This window comes from Patagioenas fasciata, chromosome 5, assembly GCF_037038585.1.
Source record: "Patagioenas fasciata isolate bPatFas1 chromosome 5, bPatFas1.hap1, whole genome shotgun sequence".
Classification (NCBI taxonomy): Eukaryota; Metazoa; Chordata; class Aves; order Columbiformes; family Columbidae; genus Patagioenas; species Patagioenas fasciata.
In genome coordinates this window covers 55,035,958-55,061,110 of record NC_092524.1, presented here as the reverse complement: position 1 = coordinate 55,061,110, position 25,153 = coordinate 55,035,958, and the positions used below count along the sequence as shown (strand labels likewise).

The 25,153-nt window shown below is 37.7% G+C and overlaps 1 protein-coding gene and 1 long non-coding RNA gene across 5 annotated transcripts in view; one reads left to right on the top strand and one right to left on the bottom strand.

Moving 5' to 3' along the window:
* PPP4R4 (protein phosphatase 4 regulatory subunit 4) overlaps nucleotides 1–20,661 on the bottom strand; it is a 66,882-nt gene extending 46,221 nt beyond the window's left edge. For all 4 annotated transcript variants that reach the window (XM_065840059.2, XM_065840060.2, XM_071809591.1 and 1 more), the window contains exons 1-2: nucleotides 20,030–20,661; nucleotides 19,486–19,559 (exon numbers count right to left, since the gene is read on the bottom strand). In XM_065840059.2, the coding sequence (XP_065696131.1) occupies nucleotides 19,486–19,559; nucleotides 20,030–20,146 (191 nt within the window). In that variant the 5' untranslated portion in view covers nucleotides 20,147–20,661. The remainder of the gene's footprint in view (nucleotides 1–19,485; nucleotides 19,560–20,029) is intronic.
* Nucleotides 20,331–24,708, top strand: LOC139828130 (uncharacterized). The gene is made up of 3 exons (XR_011739423.1): nucleotides 20,331–20,394; nucleotides 21,421–21,561; nucleotides 23,063–24,708. It is a non-coding gene; the product is annotated as an uncharacterized lncRNA (long non-coding RNA).
* The last annotated feature ends 445 nt before the right edge of the window (nucleotides 24,709–25,153 follow it).

The following is a 25,153-nucleotide window of genomic DNA, read 5'->3' as shown; positions in this document are numbered from 1 at the left end:
CAGGCCACCAGTGCTTCACCTCAAGGGTATACACAGCAGGGCAATACTGTTGAACGTTTTCATTAATGACCTGGATGATGGGACAGAACGCACCCTCAGCTACTATGAAGGTGACACAAAACCAGGAGGATGGGTTGACAGACCAGAAGGTTGTGCTGCCTCAGCAAGCTGGAGAAACAAACCAACAGCAATCTTAGAAAGTTCAACAACAGCAAATGCAAGTCCTGCTGCTGTGAAGGAATAAGCCCATGTACAGAACAGGCTGGGGCAAGCCAACTGGAAAGTAGCTCAGTAGGAAAGGACCTGGAGGTTCCAGTGGACACCAAGCTGACCAGGAGCCAGCAACGTGTCCTTGTGGCAAAGGCAGCTGACAGCATCCTGGACTGCACCAGGAAGAACATCCCCAGCAGCTCCAGGGAGCAGATTATTCTTCTCTATTCAGCACAAGAAACTTAGGCAAGAGTGAGGCACTTGAAGGGCCACTGAAATGATTATGGGATTACAGCATCTAATATTTGAGCAGAAGTTTAGACAACAGGCATGTTTGTCTCAAGAAGATAAGGTTGGGAGACTTATTTAATATGTATAAAATCTGATCTGAGGAAGCAAAGAAGATGGAGGTTGATTCTTTCCAGTGGTGCCCAGTGACAGGACAAGAGGCAATGGGCACAAATTGAATACACAGAAAATTCCACCTAAACCTTAAAAAAAAAAAAGCTTTTCAGTCAGAGTACTCAAATATTGGAATTAATTGCACAGGCAGGTGGTGCAGTCTCCATCCTTAGGATTCAAAATTCCAAGTTTGGGACGAGACCCTAAATATATTGTTCTAACTGACACTGCTTTGAGCAGGAAGGTGGACTAGATGATCTCCAGAGGTCCCTTCCCACCACGACCATTCTATGGTTCTCATACTCAGGATAGGTGTTTCCAGGTTTGCAAACTTTCAACAAGCTCAGGGCAGACAAACAGATTTCTTATATTTAAAAAAACTAACTACTTAAATTAGATGCTTAAAAATCCAATTTGAGGTTCATTTTAAAATTCTTTTTAAAAACAGATTCTGCAAAATAAGAACCAAAAATGTTTTAAGAGTCCCTGAATACTCAATTAGGAAAAACCTGTATCTGGAAAGGGAATGAATGACTACAGTTTTTTCTATAGCATGAAGAAAGAAGATTAGTCACTGAATGTTCCCCAAGAGAATATTACCACAAAGGAGTTTGAAAAGGAGAAGATAGATTTACATCTCTCTCCTTCATTTGCACTAGCCTGCGAAACATGATGACAGGAACAGAATAGAGCATTGTAAAGGCAGCTGAAGCACAGTGTTTACTCAAGCTCTAACTAAAGCACTGTGTTTATGAACTGTATATTCGTTACCAGTGTGGCTAACTGTATCAGTTCAGCAAAAATTATTTGCTAAATAGTGATTGTTGAATCAAACACTGAAGTCTGTGCTTTGTGTAACTTAGTTTTACAAAGTGAGAAGTTCTGATGGATGGCTGCAGGGGATTACAGTGTTAACTCAACACGCCCTGTAAGTGACATAATTTTCAGTGCAAGACCCTAAAATGCTTTGTGTTGGTCTAAATCTGCACTTCTTGAAAAGAGAAAAAATTACCAATTTCACTGAAGGAAGGATTAGAATAACATGACAAAAAAAATTAATAAGGTATTCAATAACTAATTGAGTATTAGGAAAAATAAATTCACCAAGAACATTGTCAAACACTGAAAAAGGGTGCCCAGAGGTTGGGGGTTATCCTTGGAGATGTTCAAAACTGATCTGGACAATGTCTCAAGCAATCTGATCTAACACCAAATTACATTAGACTTGGCAGCTGGCTCTGCTTTGAGCAGGGCATTGGTTCTAATGACCTCCAGAGGTCCCCAAACCTCTAAACTATTCAGTCACTGTGATTCATAAATCCTAAACTTAATTTCCTATTTATATAAAAGTTCAATGTCTGACAGAACTTAGCCTACTTGGAATGATTCAATATTGATTCTCCTTCCAGGATTTCTGTTCTCTGGTACAATATACTGGTTGCCAAGGCCAATAGAAATCCAGATAAATATTTCAGTCAATAAAATAAATGTGCTTGGCCCATAAGCTTTCCTTAGAGAATCTTCTGTACTTTTATTGTAAAGATTCTTATATAGCAATCTTTACTATGCAGACAGGGAGACAACCTTAAAAATTATTAAGCTGCTTTCTATGTCCTTGCTAAGTAAAAACTAACACTCTACAAGTTTGTTTTGTTTTGTTTTGGTTTTTTGTTTTTTTTTTTTTTTTGTATTTGTATCATTTCAGGTTTTTGGTAACAAAAAGGGTAAGAAAATTCTAGAAAGTCAAATGTCTTGAAATCAAAAATATTGTTGTGATTTTAAGACTAATCTTCATTTCACTTCAAGGTGAATACTCCTTTGATAAAATATAATCTGGTGTTTTCTATAAAAGTACAATCCTTTCTTAATACCAGTGTAAAGCAGTTACTTTGCTTTTATTTCATTTTATGTATGCTTACATTTCAAGTATACTTCTGTAAACATAAATTATGTAACAGGAGCATCTGAACATCTATTTGACGTGTATTGTAATAGGTATATTATAAGCAGACCCTGTTCCATGGAAAGATCTGTCATTTAATCAGAATAACTTCCTTTAATAGCCTCAGTTGAACAAAGAATGAGAAGCACAACCTGTACAAATACTACCAGAGTCTCGAAACCATATATTACAAGGGAGATTTCATAGACTATAAGAGTTATACAAAATCGTTTGTATGTTATACTCTACCGTGTTGCAAATGACAAATAAAAGGATGTGGAATCAAAATGATGTTTTATCTGACAATTTGCCCTAGGATTTGAAACTGCAAAGATGTCTAAGATGTTTGGGATGTATTGCTAAAATCAGATACACGTTTACATTTCTGGCATTGTACCATAATTGCTAAAAAAAGAGGCTTCCTTCTCAAAAAAGGTCAGTACAAGAATTTAGAAAATGTTACTCATTTAGACACACACTATCATATTAACTATCTTACAGACCCATCTTACGTATTAAAATACAATATTGGGGCTCCTAAGCTATATGCTGCATTTTCTTCACTGTCAGAACTGTAGCAATCTCAAAACTAGTTTAAATTGTCCTTGGAGCCAATGGCCTTTTTCTGTATGTACCTGTACACTATAACATTTCTTCATATATATGAAAATCATGATAATTTGAAAGATTCTAGAATAGAGATATAAACCAGAATGGAAGTCCAAGACTCTGATGGGGCCAATAAGAATTAAGCAGCTCTGTCCTTTAACACTTCCCTCTCATTGTTGCCTGTCCAGCCAGAGCAAACGAAGAGAAGAAACTTTATTTTCAAGCTTCTTTAATCTTGCTGAAAGTAAGAACGAATACAACTAAGCTGAAAATGTAACACCTGGTTAAGAAGCCAGAAGTCCTGACAATATCACAGTATGAACATCTCTTTGCAAACTGACATTGGTAACCCTTTTCTATTAAAATCTCATTTTCAAAACCACTTTCTCATCCTGATCATCTTCTCTAGATATTTGTGCCCATGGTCATTTTACAGCACATCTGAATAAAACCTACGTGATCTATATATTTAGAAAGCAGAAATTAATCTGATCTTAGCACATATCTGAACATGCATCACTACACATGAAAATCCTAATGCAATTAAAGTAAGAATGGAAACCCCAGATTTAGCTACACAGTAGTTTTGTATTCATAGTAGCCTTGTTTACCAGGATCAGCTTGGTCAACTCAAGTTTCTTATTTCTGTTTGCCTGCTGAACAACTGTCAAAGAGAGAAAGGATTTCTAATTCTTACATATACACTTTTCTGTTCCAGAGCCAAAATAAATGTAGTATAATGACACAATAATGACACAATCACTTAATTCTTCCTAATATCATCAGTTTCTGTGAGTTTAGACACTAATTACTATGAGGAAACATTAAGCTTTTCTCCCTTGAATTTTAAGAAAAGTTTCAAGAATATGAGAAGTGCCTCAAAGGAACACATTTTTCCTCTCACATATTACTCTAGTATCAACATTACTATCTCCTGGAAGACAAGTGTTTCCTCTTCCTTACATGACTTATAATACATACTGCATTTTGTATGGTCTCTGGGTAGAATTCGTCTTGGTGGTTTTGATTTGGAGTTTAAATTTTTAAAATTAAAACCAGTCTTTTCACTTTAAGATCACAATAATGCAATTTCCAGTTCCTAGATAATATAACAAAATGAGCTAGTAGCTCATGTTATTTTTCCCTCTGCTCAGTCCTCATTCACTGACTCAGAATTTATAATTTTCACTTTCAACAAGATTTGTCATTTCACAGTATGCATTATATGAAATAAGAAGTCTTCTGGAAAAGTACAAGGCCTGTAATTTTTCCACACAGAAAGTGTGAAAAAAAAATTCACAGATGCTAACCAAATTCTAGAAGGGTAAATTACTTCTGCTGACCTAAATTTATCTTATAGTCTAATTTAGACATAGGATCTCTTTTCATTCTCCAGTCAAGTTTTTGTATCAGTAGTCTCATCCACTGAATTAGCTACTTGTGGCACGAAAGAAATAAATACTTCAAATGACCTAACAAGCACCAAAATCTACTTAGAGACTTTTTCAATTTGTGGGTCTTATCAGTGTGAGGTATTTGCAGGGGACTACGGTGGGTCCTTGGATTCCCTGACGGAGGGCATGGGAACAGAAATTAGCCTTGAAGATATGAAGGCCTACCCGTAGGAAAGATGGGAGTAAAGGAGTATCTGGAGAGGTTAAGGATGTACCCATGAGCTAGAAGGGAGTAAAAGAGTAACATTGATGATAGCAAAATTAGCCAATGAGATGTTACTGCTGTAACCCGTAACCAATAGTGAAGAGACACATGAATTGGTAACACTGTATAAAAATGCACTTGTGGCAATAAATGGCATCTACTACTTTCATCCTGGAAGAACTTGGTCTATGTTGTTTGTCCGTCTCAACCGCAACAGGTATTACACACAATAGATCCAATAGCTCCCACTTCATTACTTAACTGTGTGTCTTTCTATCATGCATTCTCATTCTTGCTGACCATCACATATTCTATCTTGTATCAATTCCATATTTTTTTCATAGCAACTATAATCTAATAGTTGTTGAAGTCAATGTGTATCCTCCCAGAAACATTTAAAGGTTCTTGATCCAAAAAGCAGTATTTGTACTTTTCAACCTCTCCTTTAGAAAATGGACTTGCAGGTCTAAAAAAATCGTCTATTTTTTCAATACTTATTGACTACTCTAACAGGAGATAGCACTTCACCTCAACCTTTGCTATGAGCATCTTCAACCTGCTAGAACCAAACTATGCTATGCTAATGTCATTAGGAATTCCTCTGCATACCATTAGGAAAAGCATATCAAAAGTTAGGAAAGCAACTGTTATTGGTCTATTTATCTACACCTGCATTGCTTCATAAAAAAAAAAAAAAAAAAATTATCATTATTATTTTAAAAACCAACACCAAACAAACAAAAAACAAACACCACACAGGTTTTTTTTTATTTTATTTTGAAGAACAAGGTAAAAGCCTGAAATAGCCATAACCTTCTAAGACTTAAAGTACAAGTAGGAGTTTTGAGCCATCTTCCAAAAAATTCAAACTTTTTAGAAGAGGCTTATAAGATCCAGAACAACAAAATGTAAGTTGCTGCATCAATCACTATATCATAGACAAATGGTACATAAAACATTATTTGTACATGAGTTGACCAACCATTTTCAAAATCACACAGAAAATGCAAATGTAAAAGACCAGTAGAGACATTGTAAAGAATGCTGAGTACAGAATAAATGAAAGTACAGTGCATAAGTACAGTGAATGAATGAAAAGTCACAAGAAAAAAATAAAAAGGTAAAGAAAAAGATAAAGAGACCAAACCAAGGGGTTGGAAACTACTGCTCACAGCATTTTCCACCATACAGAAGAAAAATTTATCTATAGAGATATAGTGGGTAGCTATATATCATATATAATAAGCTGAACTTAAGTTTGAAAAATATGAGGGCAAAATTGTGAGCACTGAAAAATATATCTGAAATTTTAGAAACTCTTGGAAGCTTTAGCTGTAGAAACAGTTCTTTTTTTCCCAAGCAAGGAAATCTGACTGTGACCTCAGAATGACGTCAAACAGCTAACCCTAAATTTCTACCAAATTATTGCTGTCATCCTCAAAAGACTCAGTGACTCAAAAGAGAAAAATAATTAGAAATTGAACACGAAACTATGAACTTACTCCTCATTGAAGCTAGTTTTTAGACAGCTCAGAAGTAGAAAGCCTTGCTTGTTTGCCCTCTGTTCATTATTCAAATATTTTCAAGTAGTTTTGGACATCTGCTTCAGCCTGATGCAGTTAGATGCATCAGCGATACATTGTCAAAGAGCTGACTCTAGTGCTGTTTTCTCATCCATCAGTAGCAACCATGCATCAAAGGCAGCTTTCTGAGGTAAACAAGCAAATAACTATAAATTACTTCAATTCCAAGCTGTTGCTGATTCATGTTCTGTCAAACAAGAGTGCTTTACTTGATTCATGTTCACTTTGGAAAGTAAGATGGAATTTAGCTACTTAATTGAAATTAAGGAAGAGTCACAGCTAGGTCTTTCAAAAATATGAGATTTTCTCCATTGATGGCATTCAGTTTGGAGTGGACAGATAATCAAACCAGATAACACAATTAACATAATAAACACATTGAAGTGATGACACAATCTTGCAAATTTCCAGCTCTCTGGCAGAATAATTCAAACAGTAGATAAAAAAATAGCAGATAATTCATCTGTATTTACATTCCTGTTAAAATCATTATGAGCACACCATCAGAATCCTCCTGCCTACCCAACTAGGTTTAGGTAATTATAATCCATACAATGTTCCCCACCTTTAAGATCACTACAATAAGCTTAAACAGCCTTTTGTTAGACTATTTTTTCCTCGCATACTCATATTTTAACTTATTTCTAATGGTACAATTATCCCAAAAAGAGTTTGACATTCTGCAATGGAAAAGAATAAATAAAGCATTTACCAGTAATTCCACCCACATTTACTAAAATGAGTTCAGAATTATCTCTGGAAGAAAAGAATATCCCTTTCCTTCGAATGAATGTCAAATATACTCAGCTGCATAGATCCTTCACAGCATACCAATGTTAACCAACGGAATATCTGGCTCATGTGTTTACAATGCTAGTATCAATATTCTTCTATAGAAACAAAAGTGACATGGAAAAAGAAAAGTGACAGTAAAAGGCAACCAATAATAACATTTGCACACCACTTCCTCTCCCTGTCCCCACCTTCGCTTGGTTTGTTACTGAAAATGAATGGAATTAACCAATCACTAAAAGGTGTGGGACAGTAAATCTTCAGTCTAAACTCGCTGTGGAATATAAACAATGTATTATTTTCATAAATAATACTCTTATTAGGCATCTGATCTGGCATCTATGCAAATGAGTATCTACAGGTAGAATTTACCTTAAAAACAGCACGCAGTGCTTCAAATATCAATGTTACTTCAGTGCACACAGAACTCCAAAGTTCTGTATGATTATCACCGGACTAACAGTCTTTATAGGTGTTACACAAACCATCTCAAATGTTATTCAGTGTGTAGCCTCCTGAAGGTAAGGCAGTCATGATGGCAAGGAAAATGAAAATAAGATGCACGCACTTGCAAGGGCAGGAATGGCATTTAGGGAAAAATAAAATCAGTCTTCTGTATGTTGGACTCAAAAAGGGGGAGCAACAGAATTAAAGAAAACACCTTGTACTTGCATCCTTCAACAAAAAGCAAATAAAGTGAGTCATGAGTACCTGGAATGACCTAACACATACTAAAATCTACTTAGAATCTTCATCAACTCATGGGTCTTATAGGTCTGAGGCATAAACACAATAGATCTTAAAGCTGCCGCTTTCCAACTGTTTATTTTTTTAAAAAAACATCCTCTCCATTTAATCAGGAAGTAAGATGAGGCACTGGACAAGTACCCAAAGCCTTCAGAATTGGTAATAACTAAGATACAAAGATCTAGATATTAATTTTATTGATCTAGCTATTCTCTAACACATTGCTTTCAAATAGGTGGGGCCATTTAACTGGTCAAAGCACAAGAGTATTTTTCTGCCCTTAAAAGTTGATTTTTCCATACTAGTATGCACCTAATTGTTTATTACAGGCACATGGTCCAAGTATTTTCTTCATGTGTAATGGAACAGGCATGCAAGGTTCAAAAGAACTTACAAGTAACCCTTAAAATGCACTTACAGTTGGTGCCACATGGTGATAAAAATAAGAGGATAGAGATAGTCTTGGGTTAAAATCTGTACTAAAGAAGCAGGTTAACTTTAAGTAGTCATCATTCTCTTCTCTACTGAATTAGTGGTTAGAGCTTGATGCAGTTGTGAAAAGCAAAAATAAAAATACATCTTGCCCTGAAGACTATAACCCAAATAACTTCTAGCTCCCAAAATGGCAGAAAGATAGGTATCCTAATCTTGAGCTTTTAAATGAAATTACATAAAGGAGATTAACTGTTTATAACAGAACAATTTTAGTGCAAGCAGCAATGAGGCTGTGACTCATGTTTTGCTATTTAATATGGACGTAAATCCTCCTCCTCAAAAAGCTCAGTTACCATTTCAGCAGTGAAAATGGCATCTTTTCTGTTTCTCCCTTTAAAGCCAGCATTTTTATCTGTAGGCCTGCACAACAAAGTCAGTAATACTACCATGTAAATATGTATATTAAAGCAGATGCCCTTCACATTTCTCCTTTAGATACATTTATTCTGTCAGAGATAGTAAATCCAATTCATATTCACAACAAAAACATAGTTAGCATTTTTTAAGCATTTCTTAACTGTCCCTAGTCTAGTCTTCTCAATATACTCTTTGTAACAGAAGTTAACAGACAATTTCACTACGGGGAAAAAAATAATAATAATTTTTTAAAATAGAAAAGAGAGTATATGCTGCTTTGGAAAGTCATACCACAAGCTGGTCAGCTGCACTTCTAATGCAGCACAGGCAAACAGTAAATCAGCCCATTTTGCAGATATAACCCCTTACAAGCAAAATGTATTTATTGGTATTTCTCCTGCTGTGCAGCTTTGTTTGTCCTATTGATGTTGAGTTATCAACGCTTTGACCCAGCTTGAATCCAGCTTTCTTGCTCTTCTCCAACTGGTAAAGAGAAATGTGTTGGAGGTAGCTTTGAACAACTACAGTTTAATGTTAGCATAAACTGATGGCTTCCATGCTTAATGCTGTTCTCTGTTGTTCAACAATACTCATCAGAGGGAAAGCTAATTGATACATACCCAAATTAATTCAGTTTTTAGTTCAAGAGATGTGGACTCAAAGCTTTTTACCTGGGGCATAACTGACTATTTGTACACAAAGCTATTCTCATAAACAAAAACAAAAGAGGGACATAATTGACAGTTCATACAAAACCTGTTCTCATAAGCAAAAATCAGGGGCCCCAAGACTTTCTGCTTATACTCTTCCCCATGCTCCTCAACTGAGAAAAAAAACCCTGCAGCAACTTTTGCAATTTTATCCAAAGTAACAGGGCATCGTCATTTTCAAAAAACTAACAACAAATTAAGTCATTCAGACTCACTGGGGAAAGGACAAAAAGATAAAAAAAAAAAAAAATCTATGTTTATTTTCCAAAATCAAGTGCAATACTTAACTTTAAAAACCTATGAGAACAATGCCTTAGGAAAAAAATGTCTGTGTTGATTTCTTCACAAAACCAGAAGAATTCTTTTAAAACTGGATGATTATTGAAAAATGGATAAGGACAAGAAGAATGGATAAATGATTTTTTTTTTTCCCCCATCAGAAAGAACCATAGAATAGTTTGGGTGGGAAGGGACCTTCTAAGGTCATCTAGTCCTACCCCCCAGCAATGAGCAGGGACATCTTCAAATAGACCAGGTTGCTCAGAGCCCCGTCCAGCCTGGCCTTGAATGTTTCCAGAGATGGGGCATCTACCACCTCTCTGGGGAACCTGTATCAGTATTTTACCACCTTCATTGTAAAAAACTTCTTCATATCTAGCCTGAATCTCTCCTCTTTTAGTTTAAAACCATTACCCCTTGTCCTGTCATAACATGCCCTTTTAAAAAGTCTGTTCCCAGAATGTAAGACTATGTATGTTCTTTGAAGGTTCAGTCTTTCTTCATCCTTGTACATTATTTAGTGATGCTGATCACCCTTATTTATATAATCTTACCGAAAACGTGAGTTTAAAAAAAAAAAAAGTCTGAAGACCTACAAATACATTCCTGGCTTACTCTAAGTACATGAAGTCAATAAAACAAGACCCCTAGTTACTATGTTCAGCTTGGATTCATACACACTTACAATTATGCAATTCCATTCATATCCATTATCTATCCCTGCTCACAAACAGCCTCAATCTGAATTTCTTGTGCTATAGTAAACTTAAGAACAGTGGAAGAACAGAAAGTAGGAATTACAGAGAAACACTGGGACTAAAATCACACTGTAGTACGCTTCTATAAAAAAAGGGTGCATAATTTTTGAATTATACAATGACAAGTATTGTTTATTCGTAGACTCTGTTAGGAAAGGAGTAGGTACCTAACATCCACTAGTATGTAAAAGGCAGATGGGCAAGATGTTTCCAGCAACAGTTAACAAGTTCAGTAAAGCAGAGCAATTCCCCTCGCTCCTGCTGTGAACTGATACACTGACAAGGAATGACTCAGCTTGTCTGCACATGAGAGTTGTACACATACTCAGAACCCGCAGCCACGCAACAACATGGAATAAAGAAAACTGCTTCTGAAATAACTGCTACCAAGATACAGGGGAATATATCCAGAGCCTGATATTTTTATTCCTTAACATTAACCCCTTGTAGGGCAATGCTTTGCTAAGTGAAACATGTAGAAGCATTTATTTGGATGCAAAAGAAGCTAAAAGGTAGAATTTAAATAAGAATACCTGTATCATCAAGAGTCCATTCAAATAATCCCATGGATATGAAATATCTGTTACATTTTCTGGCTTATATAGAAGTATCAGTCAGAGGCAATAAAGCGTGCCTCAGACAGATGTATTTAAGAGATCTAGCATAAGTTTCCAAGTGGTTCTTTGTCTCTTTTCTCGTTCTGTTTTATTATGACTCGCAAAGCAGAAAGACATTTTTCTTCTATAGGCAGGGGTGTTCATCTGATACGCTATAGGGAACGAACATTCAATGAGAAAGACTCTATCTTGTCAAAAAGTGTCTCCGTGAGACCAGCAAGGTTTTTCACGGAGAGAGAGGAGCAACTTCAAGAACTGCAGTGAATGTGATAGCCTTGTAAAACTAGTTTTAACAGATTGAGGCATGGGAGTTAAAGAGCCCTTGTTTTCTAAGCCTGCAAATGATACTGTTATGGTCCATACAGGAAAGACCCATATACAACCTCATCTAAGAGGGTAATTATACATTGGGTGTGTTGGGGAGAGGTGGGAAGGATGGGGGAATCAAGATGTAAAAATGACAGTGACATGTTAATTCTCAAAGTGCAACTTTCAAGAACTCAGTTACGTAGCATTCCCATCACTATCATGTTAAAATGAAAATATTCTTGCTATTTTTCCTTCACTTTCCCTGAGGGCATAAATCTGTCTTTCGCTATAGATGCCACTTGTGGTATCAGTTTTGAAATCTGAAGCGATCTTCATTTTCAGGTACAGAGTCCTAAGTGGGTGTAATTTAAACAGTTGTTTTGTTAGCTGTAACATGGGTTTTGCCAGACCATATCAATAAAAATCTAGAGGTCACTTCCAATTTCCTCTTCAGTTTGTCTTCAAGACCTAAAGTGAACTTTTCTTATAGAAAAAGCTGCTTCTGAAAGGTTAAATAAGATGCCCCTACCAAAGTAAGGGAACCTCACAATGAATAATGGAGACCTTCTCAAATTTCTTAGTCTCAAGAACTATCTACATTCCCATTCTGTTTTCCCAGTATAAAAATTTCTGTTTAAGTGATGAAATAATCCTGATTTGTTTCCTGTGACATAAAGCTTTGGGCTCTGAGATTTGACAAAGATCCAGTGTAACTTTACCACAGTGTTGGCATTTAGACTACCAGCTGGTGGAACTAAGACAAAAGCATTAGTATCACTAAAGTTAAGTCTAAAAATAGCTAAATAAAACCATTCTACAAGTATACCACAGAGAGCAGGATTAAAATTAAATCTCAATGAAGCTATTTCTTGTCTCATTCGAAATTATTCCTGTCATAGCATATCAGCTGAGGCATAGACACAGGCCCAAGCCTGCAGTCCTAGTTCCTGCAGTCCTAGTTCCTGAAGTCCTTAAATTACAACCAGAGTTTCACCTCAGTAAAACAACTTTCCCTCACACAAAGTTTACAAACTGCAGCAATGTGAACCAATACATAACAGAGTGTTATTTGCTTCACTTTGTGGAGATTCAGAGGAGTATCTGAAAGAAATCTGAATGCAAAAATGTGGTATATCCACACTAAAAATCATGATACTGAAGAGTCTCAGAGTACTCAGATTTTTGGGACAGGTAACAGTGAATGCTACAATCCTGATACTCACAAAACTGATACGTCTGCTACTGTCTTTAGGGGAGGAGTAGGCAGACCAGCACTAAGAGCTGTTGCTTCTCTCCGTCAGCAACAAATGGAGTCAGAGAGCAGGGTCATGGAAGCACCACACCACGACATGTGCAGGGCTCCCTATGCCTACAACAAAGCACTTAAAACACCAGGAGTTTTCAAGAAAACCTGCTAGTTTCAGTCACTAGTGTATGACAGTCATCAAATTACAGGGCACCATTGTATGAAAATGTTCTCAGACTTGCCATAAATGGAGAGCTTGACCTACTATTTGAGGATTTTGTACCTTTGACATATTCTAACACAAAACATTACATTTTCCCATATACATTCTCAAGCAGTTTCCACTGGATGCATCTCCAGGTCCTGACATAAACTAGTGCAGTACTATTACCTCTTGCCAAATCAGGCAAATCATACAAACATAAATTAGGAATTTCGAGCCAGCACAAGCATAAAAGCTCCTTACAAGTACAAAGTGTTGCTTTAAACACTTGGAGCTTTTTAAGGATGGTCATATAAAGGAGAATAATTATACTTACACTTAATTATGTGTCATCTCAAAATAAATTGTGCAGCTGTTAAAGTTATTTATTAAATGCCAGTGATCATCTAAACAAAAACAAAACAAACTCTGTCTCCTGCTGGGCAACATGCTATTCCTGTATGGGACTTGTCATGTAGAAAGAAAGAAACATTGTAGATATTTAGCTGCATATTCCTACCTAGATATTTTCTAGGAGAGCATGATAAGATTTTCCCAGGGTAACAAAACAACTTTTAAAAGTTAAGAAAACCCACAGTTATTTCAGATGTGTTTACTACTAAAAAAAGGCATCCACACATCTACCTAGTTTCTCCTTATTATGTCATGCACAAAGATGCTCTGAAACAATATAACTGACATCCCCAGAGGAGAATTTGACAATACATAAGGAAGAGCCACCACTGATCTCACTCAGCGCAGCTCTCATGTAGACTTTCAGAAGTCCATTTAATGTCAAAGGGCTCATTAAATATACTACAACTGATACTTGATAGTCTCTCACCGTTTCAACCAGTACTTGACTTCACAGATTCAAAGCATAGATTCAACATTAGTGTAACATGAACTAAATCTATTCTGTTGTTGATAGGAGAGTGATCTCCCAGCTGTGACATCCTCTCTGCTCATAGTCCCACTTAAGGAGCACAAGTGGGCATGCAGTTGCACACTATGTTGGAAGCAAGTACCTCAGAAATTTGTCAGAATTAGTATCAGTGCCTTAATCTGATTGAGACTTTACATCTGCTATAGCATTACTGCTGGAGCACAAAACATATCAGAAACATCCAGTCACGTAAGAAAAGGAGAGAAGAGCCACTGTTTCTGGTACAGGAACAGCTTAATTCAGCTTAATGTGACTGTAAAACTACATACCAGCAAAGTGTAGCTTCAGGAATACCATAAACCACCCAAACGTAGTGCTACGTCTCAGAGCCATTTGACCTGCTCCCAAACCCTGCTCCCACACTGCTGCACACTTCTGTGCTGCCACAGGGCTTGTTCCAGGTGCTCAAAGTCCCGGACCACACAGTGGATCTGGTTTAAAACCAGCTGTTACATTCACGGTTTGCCTCTGATAAACTCCCCAATGCGCTGTGCAGGCACAAGGGCAACCAGGGAGAGGACTGGAGCTGCCACCTTCCTGCACTGGCTGGGGTCTGGGGGAGAAAACTGAAATGAAGGTTTTTCTCCTTTTTTCTTGTTGATGTTTCTCAGAGCACTATATTAACTCCACTCTATATATTTAAAGCAGGTTTCTCAGTTGTACTTTCAACTCTGCAAATATGATCTACAGAAGTATTTATACAAATCTAAATTTTAATAAAAGTATTTGACTTAGCATCATTTCAGAAGACTACAGATACACCTTTCACTTCAAGATGAAAACATCAATTTCATATACATTAATTTGCATAACAGAGTCAAGGTCAAGGAACTAATTTATCCATCCAACTAAATGAGTAAGGAACTAAACTTTTATAAAATTTAAGTTGTGATTTAAAAAATAAAAGACACTATTAAATTGTACCCAGGGAAAAAAGACCAAAGAAATACTTTTAATGTTAGTATTTACAGTTTGCCAGTATAATTGGAAGAATTATTTTCCAACGTGCTTAGCATGACAGCTGGACCTTTCAGTATTGTATGTACGCATCAGGATCATAAATTCAGCAGCTGCATAATCTGAATAGAGTAGCCAGTTCTCACAATAGAAAATAATCTCATAAAGTTACGTTTAAATGAAAGCTTTCATTCAAATTTAAAAGTGAGTTAACTGCACCTACAGAGAAGAGAATATCTCCAAAAGTAATATGACAAAGACTAAAAGCTAAAAGGAAAACAAAAAAATCTTTAAAATAGTAGTGGTTTTAACACTCACAATTAACAACATATACTGTATAAAAAGATTTTTAGAATTTGAGAATACTCTTGCTAATTAAGGATGGCTACAATAAAGTACAACTTTTTTCTGTTTTTTAAAAAACATGCTAAGTTTACAGGCATTGAATTCTCTCCAATCTAGATAAAGTATCTATTGTGTCTTCAAAAATTCTGCTAAATGCTTTGGAGGGGTGTTGTGTAGTTTGCTGAACTGATAGATAGGATCACTCCAAAACCAAAGTACAGTATGTTCCCAAAAGGGTGAATAACTCAGCCTTCCACCTTGATAACTCATTACTACTCTGTTATTTTGAGTATGACTGAAATGTCAAGGCCTGTAAGCTTTAACACTAAGCAGGAACACATAAAAATAAAAAAAGTAGCTGAATAGAAAATACAGTACACATAACAATGTAAAACCCCTAGGGAAAGCTATCAGAAAAGTTCTCAGAAAACAAACCACACTACAATGGGCATGCCAGTAAGGATCCCTGTATCCAAACTAAATTCACATCAGGCAATGAATACATATTTCCTATTGACTGTATGCCATAAAAGAGTGAACTACAGTAAGACAAATAAAAATAAGTAATAACATCAAACATCAGCAAACATGGAAACTAAGACTACAGGCAAAAAAGTTCATAGCAGGAATAAAAATTGCTGTCCCTGAGCTGCTTATTGCCACTTCCTTGTGGAGTTCAGGATGCCCTGAAGTGGAATGCAAACTATTCAGTCACTTTGGTACAAAGTCTGTCTTAATCTGCTGATGGTTTTACAATAAACCATCAGTCTTGACACAGACATGGTTGAGATGCACGGAGCTGTTTTTCCCTCCCTGTTCTTCTGTTGGGCCAGCAACATCCCAAACACAGTCAGAATACAACTCTTCAGTGATTCCAGTTAGACCCTCCAGTAACCCCCATGCACTAAGGCTGAAGCTCTAAAACACAGATTCTAGACACTCAGATACCTCTCTTTCTTCAGGTACCTGAATCCATTTGATTTCCATGACAAGTTCATAAACATCCCTGACAATCTGGTCTAATGAAACCCAGTTCCTTAACCAGAATCAAGGTTAATTGAGTTTACAAAAAATGACAACCCAATTTGCTACAGCATTTTTATTAAATTAGAACTTGCTCAGTCTAATTGCAGAAAGTTACCTAATTAAAACCCAGTACTCTGGGAAACGATGATCTAAAGCTGAAGTTCACCTGTGCCTCTGTCATATTAAAGTGACACTGGCCACCAGGAGGGCTAGTGAATTCTTGCCTTTTGCTTGCCCAACTGTTTCTATATCCATATGATGAACCAAATCAAGGAGCTGATTTAGTTGAAAAACTAATCTGACTAAAAATGATCAGCTTTAGCTAGAATATCTTGTCCATCTACCTCATCACATAATTACCTGAATAATACTACTAGCAGAAAAGGGTAGACTGAAAGCAAAATAATCCCCTAAAAATAGTAGTTAAATATATATATATATAAACTTATATAAAAATTGCAATTAGCACTTTAAAATGTAAAACCAAACTATGATAGGTAACAAGAGAAAACTAACTAAAGTGAAGACATTCCTGTGAAAGTGAGGTTTCAAACAGGATTAATGTGTCAATGTACTCCGCATGTACTACGATCATTTGCAGACATATATTTATGTCATACTTAGGCCAGATATTTTGTAAATTTCTGTTCATTGCCCTAATATAGACAAACAAGACATTGCAGAAATACTAAATAATGATTAGATTAGACAAATAAATACTAGATGAGGAAAACAACTTTACAATATCAAGAAGGAGCATGCCAGAAATTCCATAGTATTAATAGCAAATGAAAAGTAATAAAAGAGGTGAAAAAAAAAGAAGAATGAACCATTGAAACTGATGAGAGTTGGGGAATTAATACCTCCTCATATATACAGTATGGCAAGAATCAGTCACAGGAAAAAAAAATACTAGTAAGGCACCAAAAACCTCAGATAGTAAAAGGCCGTACTATTCTCTCCAACTAGGATGTCAATGTACCTGTTTTCAGACTACAGTAGTAAAAGGCTTAAGAAGAAATCTAGAAAAACAAGTATCTACTAAACATACAGCTTCATATAAGGAGACCAGAGTATCCAAGTTCAAGGGCGGGGTGGAGAAGTTTGGGACAGGTTTTGGAGGGAAAAGACAATGCAAAAAGATAAGGAAGTGGTCAATCTTTTTATTCAAAATGAAAGCCATTGAAAGGTGAGGGTTCTTTTTGTACTTTCAGAGAAAGCAACTGTTAAACATTATGTTTGCTGTATCATGCAAAGATTCCACTCAGCTCCATGTACAGTACATGTACAAGCAACATTACAGATAACCTCCTCAGTAAATTAAAAATCTCCAATCTGCAGATTAGGGTTACATAAATTGACAATACAAAAGCCAATGTGACACAACATTAAGTATTTTGATACTATTTGTAGATATTTAAGATAAGGTATTTGCCTTCTATTATTGTTCTTGCAAATTTTTTTAATATGTATGGAGATAGCATCATCCTTTCCAAATGGAGCACAACACAGACATCATTAACAATTCATTTCATTTCACCAAAGCAATTTTTATAGTGGGATTTTCAGAAAAGGCAGTCTCTTGTTGGAAAACATCAAGGAGAGCCCCACATAAAGAACAACCTGAAGGACAGCAAATAATCCATCTGTGTGAGAAAATGAGGCATGAAAAGACCAGACTGACATTGTCAAACAGGAATAGGCAGGGTTTTTGTATTATAATAGATTAAAAACCACCAGACAAGCCCGAAATACATATCTTTGTACATTACATAAAGGATACAACCTGTGTTACAGGCAGCTTTTCAACTCTGCTTATATTCCACTCAGTACGGGGAAGGCAATATACTATTGAACAGCAGAAGCTTCCATTGGATTATTGTATTAACATACCTGGACAATCACAGCAAGTGATTGCCTTGCACAAAGCTTATCAAGCAGAGACAAAGCTACCTTTCAGCAATGGGGACAATGCAGAGGCAAACATGAAAACTTCATCACAAGGAAAAGAATATTATGTCTCCAGAACAGCTGCTCAAGTAGATAGAAAGCAGATGAAGATGTCAGGAGAAGTTCAAGGCCAGGTTGCAAAGCAATTAGTAAAATGAAAGATACAAAGTGGAACCTTCTACCCTTTAACAAGGCAATGATCCAGGAAAGACATATTGCTGAAAACACGACATTTAATTGGGAAAAGAGCAAAGAAATTTGTTGCCACATAGGGAAATGAGAAGAAAAAAAAAGTCAACTGCTGATCACTGTGAGGTAAAAACCAAAACTGATCTGCATTCTTTGCAGTGATATGCACCACATGCAAACTGTTTTCTCTGAATTTCCCCAGAGTCAACAGACTTCTTTGATTCCATGAACCATTAGCCACGCAAGTTTAAAATCACTAGTTAAGTTCAGCATTAAAAAAACATGAACAAAATTCAGTATGGAAAGTAATAGCAGTGGACAAAAATGCTTATCTCAAAATAATGCCACGCACCCCAAAAAGATAAAATTAAGGGACTGAGAATATGTACTCTAAATATTGAAGACAGCCATAGACTGGAAAAGCACTTAAAATAGCAGAATAAGCAAACTGAGAGGGAGCTGCAGCTGGTTCTCCAATTACTAGGTATTGTTTAAAAGTGCATATTCAAATCAAAATTTCTCAGAACATTTGTACTCTCAAAGATGACTTACACAGTAGTTGCAAGATCTGTATTTTAAACTATAGAAATTTAAGTTGTTCAAGTACTGCAACTACTTTAAAGAACAAGAAGGAGATAAAATAAAACAAAAACAGAACGGAGTGAACTATTAACACAGTATCTTCTACAGTATTTCTTAAGGGCTATAAAACTAATCTCTGAAGTTTTCTCTACTGAATGCCCAGACGTATACAGTATGCTCAACCACCTCTGTTATCAGTCTGTGGTAACTGCTTATATGCCTTAGAGTGAATATGAAGTCACTGAATGATTGGTGTTATTAATGTTAACACTCAGGGAATCTTGCAAAATCAGCTGCAGGGGAAAAGATGAAGTACAACTCAGTGCTGGTGAGGGCCATATTAGAAACTCAGAAAATAAATATTTATACATGTACACAGGCATTCTATTATATGCATTAAAAAAAATCTGCAGTACCTATTTTTATCTTGTCTTTGCATTTAACAGAGAAGAAAGTAAAAAAACTACTACTGAAAGACAGAAAATAAAAGGAGTGAAAAGTAAAGCAGTAAAAAAAAAGCTGTATGTAAGCATGATAGTCAGTAATGTTCCACAGTACTATTTTAGGAAATACCTGAGTAGATAAACAGCCCTTTCAATATCACTGAGTTCTTCATCAACTGTCAATCTTTCTATTTCTTCTGGTGTCTGTCAAGCATGAAATAGACATTATGAGTTTACAATGCCTTACTATTTCCTCATTTTATTCTTCTTAAAACAACCCCATCCTCCTCAGATCCAGAGATAATTCGATAAGTAATTTGAATTTAATCCTTGAAAACTCAAGCCAACATTTCAAATTAAATCAAATAAATCTTTCACCAGGAAAAGATGGAATGTAATAGAAGTACAGTTCCATGTAAGACACTATCACTATTAACCACTTATATATACACGAGTCACGTATAAATTAATCAAAAGACCTAAGTCTGAGACATATATAGAGAGAATAGAGATATAAAGAATTCGATTGTTTATTCCAAAATGAATGAAAACAATTTTTAGTATCCTGGTGCTGTAAGAAATACACTAACTGCCTATTCAGTTAGTTGTGCATAAATAAAACAGACACAATTGCAAACGGACTTTAAAGCACGGTTCCATTTCGAAGTATATACCTTTAGGCTCCTGCGTACTGGCCTCTCTATAATAGTTAGTTCCTGCAGGTCTTCTATGTATCCAAATAAATTGCTCTGACTAAAATCCATTTTGGAGAAGAAGATTATTGGATGCATGTAACCGCTAGAGCCTTTGGCAACCGATGCTCTCCGCGAGCCTCACATCGCACGGAAGGCGGCAGGAGGCTCGGCGGAGCTCCCCCTCCGGGCGCGCCAACCGCCGGGAGCCGCCGCCAGCGGCCTCGCCTCGGCGCACACACTGCGGCAGCGGCTGCCGCCACTCGCCCCCGCCAAGCCTCCTGCCGGGAAACTTTCTCCGCTTGGCCCGGGCGGGCAGGGAGCGGGGCCGGCGCCTGCAGCCCCCGGTACAGCCGCGGGTACTTCGGCGGGGGGCAGTTTCGAGCCGAGTTTCCCCTCTTCGCGGGCCGCCTCTGTCCGCAGGGGTGGGGGCGAGGGGGCCAGGCTGCCGGCGGGCGCGGGCTGGGAACGGCGGAGCCTCTCCGCGTAGTGCCCGGACTGCGGGGCTGGCTCCTCACCGACGGGGCAGGACGCAGAGCGGACCAGCCCCCGCCGCGGTGCCCGGTGCCGCCTCTGCCCCCGCACCCCGGGAGGAGGGACGGCCGCTGCGGTGCAGTGACGCTCCCCGCCCCCGTCCCGCTCCCGCGGTGCAGCCCCCCGGCAGGGCGGGGGCGAGCTCCACGGCACCTGGGCCCCGCGGGAACGGCCCCGCGGCCCGCACGGCGCCAGCCCCCGCGCCGGGTCCGCCCCGGCACCGCCGAGCCGGTAGCCGGGGCAACGCGGCGCTACAGCGGCCTCCGCGGGGCAGAACAGCGCCCGAGCCCGGCGATGCCCGAACGCGCGGGCGGCGCCAGCGCCCCTTCAGAGGCGGTTATCCGCGTGGGTTCGCGCCTCTCGGGGAGCTGCCGGCCGCCCCGACCCCACCGCCCGCCGCCTGACGCAGCCCAGCCTGCCCCGTCGGGCTTCCCCAGGCCTGCGGTGGCCGCCCGCGGGACTCCTCTTCCACAGCTGTGGCCGCCACGGGCTTTCCCTCCTGCAGCTCCAGCCTCCCTGGAGCGACTCTTCGCCGCGGGCATCTTGGACCGTGTCCCTTCCCAGCTGTCCTGGGGCGCCTCGCCAGCGTCCTGCCCCACCGTCACAACTATTTCATAGCAAAATTACAAAGGAGAAACCTATAAACGCACTGATTTTAATGAAAATTCCAAAGCAGGTTCCTCCCCCAATGAATGCTCCTATATTAATCTAAAAAAAAAAAAAAAAAAAATCCAAAGAAAAACCTTCGACGTCCTTGGCAGTGAAATGCAAAGCTACACCAAAGGCATCACTTCCACTCCTCATAACTTCATCTTTTCCTGCTCCATTCTGTAACTCAGGTTACACACCGCTCATACAACAGGGCACACTTCAACATGGACATTCTTCTGATATGCCTTGGATACTTCAGGATTTCTCATTCTGGCTGACATACAGACTACATTGAAGGTACAAGGGAGAGTATTTATTTCAAAACAAAGGTATGCCATTTCTACCCCTAACTGATGCACAAATAAATGCTCTCTTTTTTTAAAAAAATCATAAGACAGCTTCTTTTGGAGTGGGTTAGTGATGCAAAACACATGCAGGACAAGCATCGCCCCACACACAGTTGCACTTAGCATTTACTGAGCTAAATAATTCTCCAGGCTTCAGGACAGGAGTCTTCACAATTATTATATTGAACACAACTCAACAATCAAGTTCATACCATGAGTTAAAAATCCCTGTAAATATTGTACAAGGGCTTATCTGAGTGGGTGCAATGTTTTTTGCTATTACTGTGAAGTGCTCGCATGACCCAGTAAGTTTTGTTGATAAAGTATAAAGATATAACCAGAAATTGTAAGGATTAGATAATACTATGTAGTATATTGCCCAGAGGTTGATTGACTTCTGTTTTATGACTGGTAAGTACCTCAGCTTTTATTTAGCAAAAAATAACCATGGTCCTTTGTGTGTTACTGCTCTGTGTCCTAGTTAGGCCAAATCCTATGCTCCATTAAACCAGTAAAACGGTAAAATAATAAAGCCTTTCCATTAATTTCAAATGTACAACACAATTACTATAAATACATATAAATAATTAAACTTATGTGTAAAAAAAAAAAAAAAAAGAGTTCTATAAAATGTTCTCGAATTCAGAATCCTGAGATGCAGGCTTTTGCCAATGATAAGTATGAGGAAAACATATGGAAATCCCAATCTCAATTAGTTAGGAAAACCCTTCTGCAAGTTCGTTCACAGCCAATTTGTGGTTATTTCACCTTGCAAACAGTTCTCATGAAGATCTTATGAGACCAAAGATATTTTCTTTTGTGTGCCTCGAATTAGAAACATTGCAGTTTTCTGATGAGGTATTTCATTACTCAGTTTTAAAGACTGAGGAATGTGGAATTTATATATATAATTAAGCTGATTTAGTATGATTTATAATATTATATAAATGATCATATTACACACATTTTGTAAGCCACTAAAGAAGAGAGGTTTTTATAAACATGTAAAGAGTTCCCTTAATGCCTTTAAAAAACTGTCCTTATAAGTCAATCCAGGAACCACTGTGCAGGAAGGACTCCCATGAATTCTAAAATCAGTAGACATGCCAAAGAAATCTACAAAAATCCTGGAAATGTGAAAAGCAGAAAAAAAGTAAGGTTGGGGTTTTTTTCTCTAAATTGAATACTGGACCAGAATAAAGATCACAGAAGGGATTAGCTTGCCCAGATTCAATATAAACATACCTCTTTTTGACCCACACATTTTCCAGATAGGAAAAAAAAAAAAAAAAAAAAGAAAAGGAGCTTTGATATTTTGTTCCAGAACCACATATATAAAAATTAATCCCCTCTGATAGTAATTCTGCAGGCATATTTTCCCCAAGTGGTCTGTCATTCTCATCTGTGATGAAAGTCATGCCTGACTTCCCTTCCACTGCTGCTGCTTTAACCCTCTCTTTTTCTACTACTCTTCCAAATACAGCTCTACTTTTAGCTTCATTCTAACCTCGTCAGAGCTATTGTAATGGAATGAAGAGCTCTTTCATCCTGCTCTTGTGAAATCCAGACTGAATTGGAACCTCCATTTTCACGCAGGAGCTTTGTAAGCTGGTGAAGCCAAAACAGGCTGATTCTAAATAATCCTTCATTGATGGAGACAACTGCAGAGCACCTGGGAAAACGTCACTCATACCTAGTGGAAGAAAAGAAATAGTGTTATTCATGCCCTCTAAAGCAATAAACTCTAAATGTGATAGAGACCAAGATCAAAAAAAGACAAATCGATGGGAGGGCTTTGTACCGGAAGGATTCTTCAGGTACACCAACTCAACCTCAGGAGTCTGGAGTGAAGGGGTTTATCACGTTGCGCAGATGCAGGGGTTTTCTTTGCTGTTTGGTGTCTGCCCTCTGGAAATTCCTCTGGAAATGTTGCAATTCTTACTTTACCTGTTGCATGCTCCCAAAGAATCAACCTGTAAATCAAATTATTCACAGAGAGGTTGAAAATTTAGGAAGTCTCAGCATGTATTGCAATGCCTGAATCAGATTAAATATGAAGTAACTGGTTTGGAGGATAAAGATGTGCATGCAAAGAAACGCCTTCAGGCAAAATGCGTGCACTATACATTAAAAGCCAGAATTTCTTATGCAATGGCCAAATCAAAAAAGGAGGAAAAATTCAGCACAATATTTTTGGGTTTGGGGGGTGGAGGGAGCCACACAATAAGCAACACATTTTGGGTCAACGTGAAAGCAATGCCCTTTTTTTTTTTTACTACTGAAGAGTTTGCATAAAGGTCTGACTTAAATATTTCATTCTTATTTTCCTTTTTTCCTGTTATTTTAATATTCCACAAAAAAATAAATACACTTTCATAATGTACACTATGTAGATTACGCACTGTGTACTCACAGTTCTGCGCAGGACTCAGTACCTAAACTGTGCCGAAGTTCAGTTCAGTCTGTTCGAAACCACTGAGACAGCCAGAGCTGGATCAACCGTCCTTCACCATTTCCAAATGAGCAACCTCTGACTGGAATGGCTTACCTTTTGTTTCTTCTTACAGTTCACCAAACCCTTAAAAATGCAGCTGTAATAGTCCACCTAATGCGTTAGCCTTATAAAAGATTTATTATTTCACTCATACTCCAAGTAAGAATGTCTCCACAAACAGTGATTCTTCAGAAAAGCTTCATGTCGAAGCAAACCTGTGAGAACATTAATCTAAAAGGACCACGGACAAAAATTTGGGTCTACTTCAGAACAATCATTGGAATGTAGCATACACAAACCTCAGCAGGGAAAAAAAAAAAAAATAAAATATTTAGCATATTTTCCAGTTTGTTGCTAAGAAACCATTGCTTCATTTTACTATTGTCATTTGCAGAAAATTTCTGATTGCTCTTTTGTCACTTTGGTCATCTTCTTGTAACAGCTATATAATTAAAAGGAGTATAAAGGAAAAAAACACTGGAATGTACTCACCGTGCTTTCATCGTCTGTAAACTGGTCTCTCATATTCTCTTCTGTAACTTAGTACCCTCCAATAAGATCTAAACAAAACATTACTTTACAAGAAAACACAAAAGACCCTTAAATTTGTTTTTGTCTTTATGTAACAGATAAAATTTATATGATTACAATCACTGCATTCTTCACGTCTTTCTGTAAGAACTAGCGATGTTCTCCTCCTACAGTGTCTAATCCACTACCCTCTGTCCAAAAGTTGTTAATAGCACACACATAAAGACAGAAAAACAACATAGCAAATAGAAACTGCCATTTTTCCTCTTATCTTCCACCTATTTGTAGGATTTTTGACCTAAGAGTAGGATCTAATAGCCAATTACTTTATTAAGTAATTAAGAGTTATTTTCTATTGTATAAAAAGAACACTTTTTTTTTTTCCACCCCCCCAGGTTTACTATTTGTTTCAAATGCCTGCATAAAGCAGAATTTATTTACATTTTAGAAACAGAAACAATAATAGCAAAAATGTCAGTGCCATCAGTATTTCGGGTTGAAGGTCTATACCATATTCTACCAGGAATTTTCTCAACCCTTTACAATGAG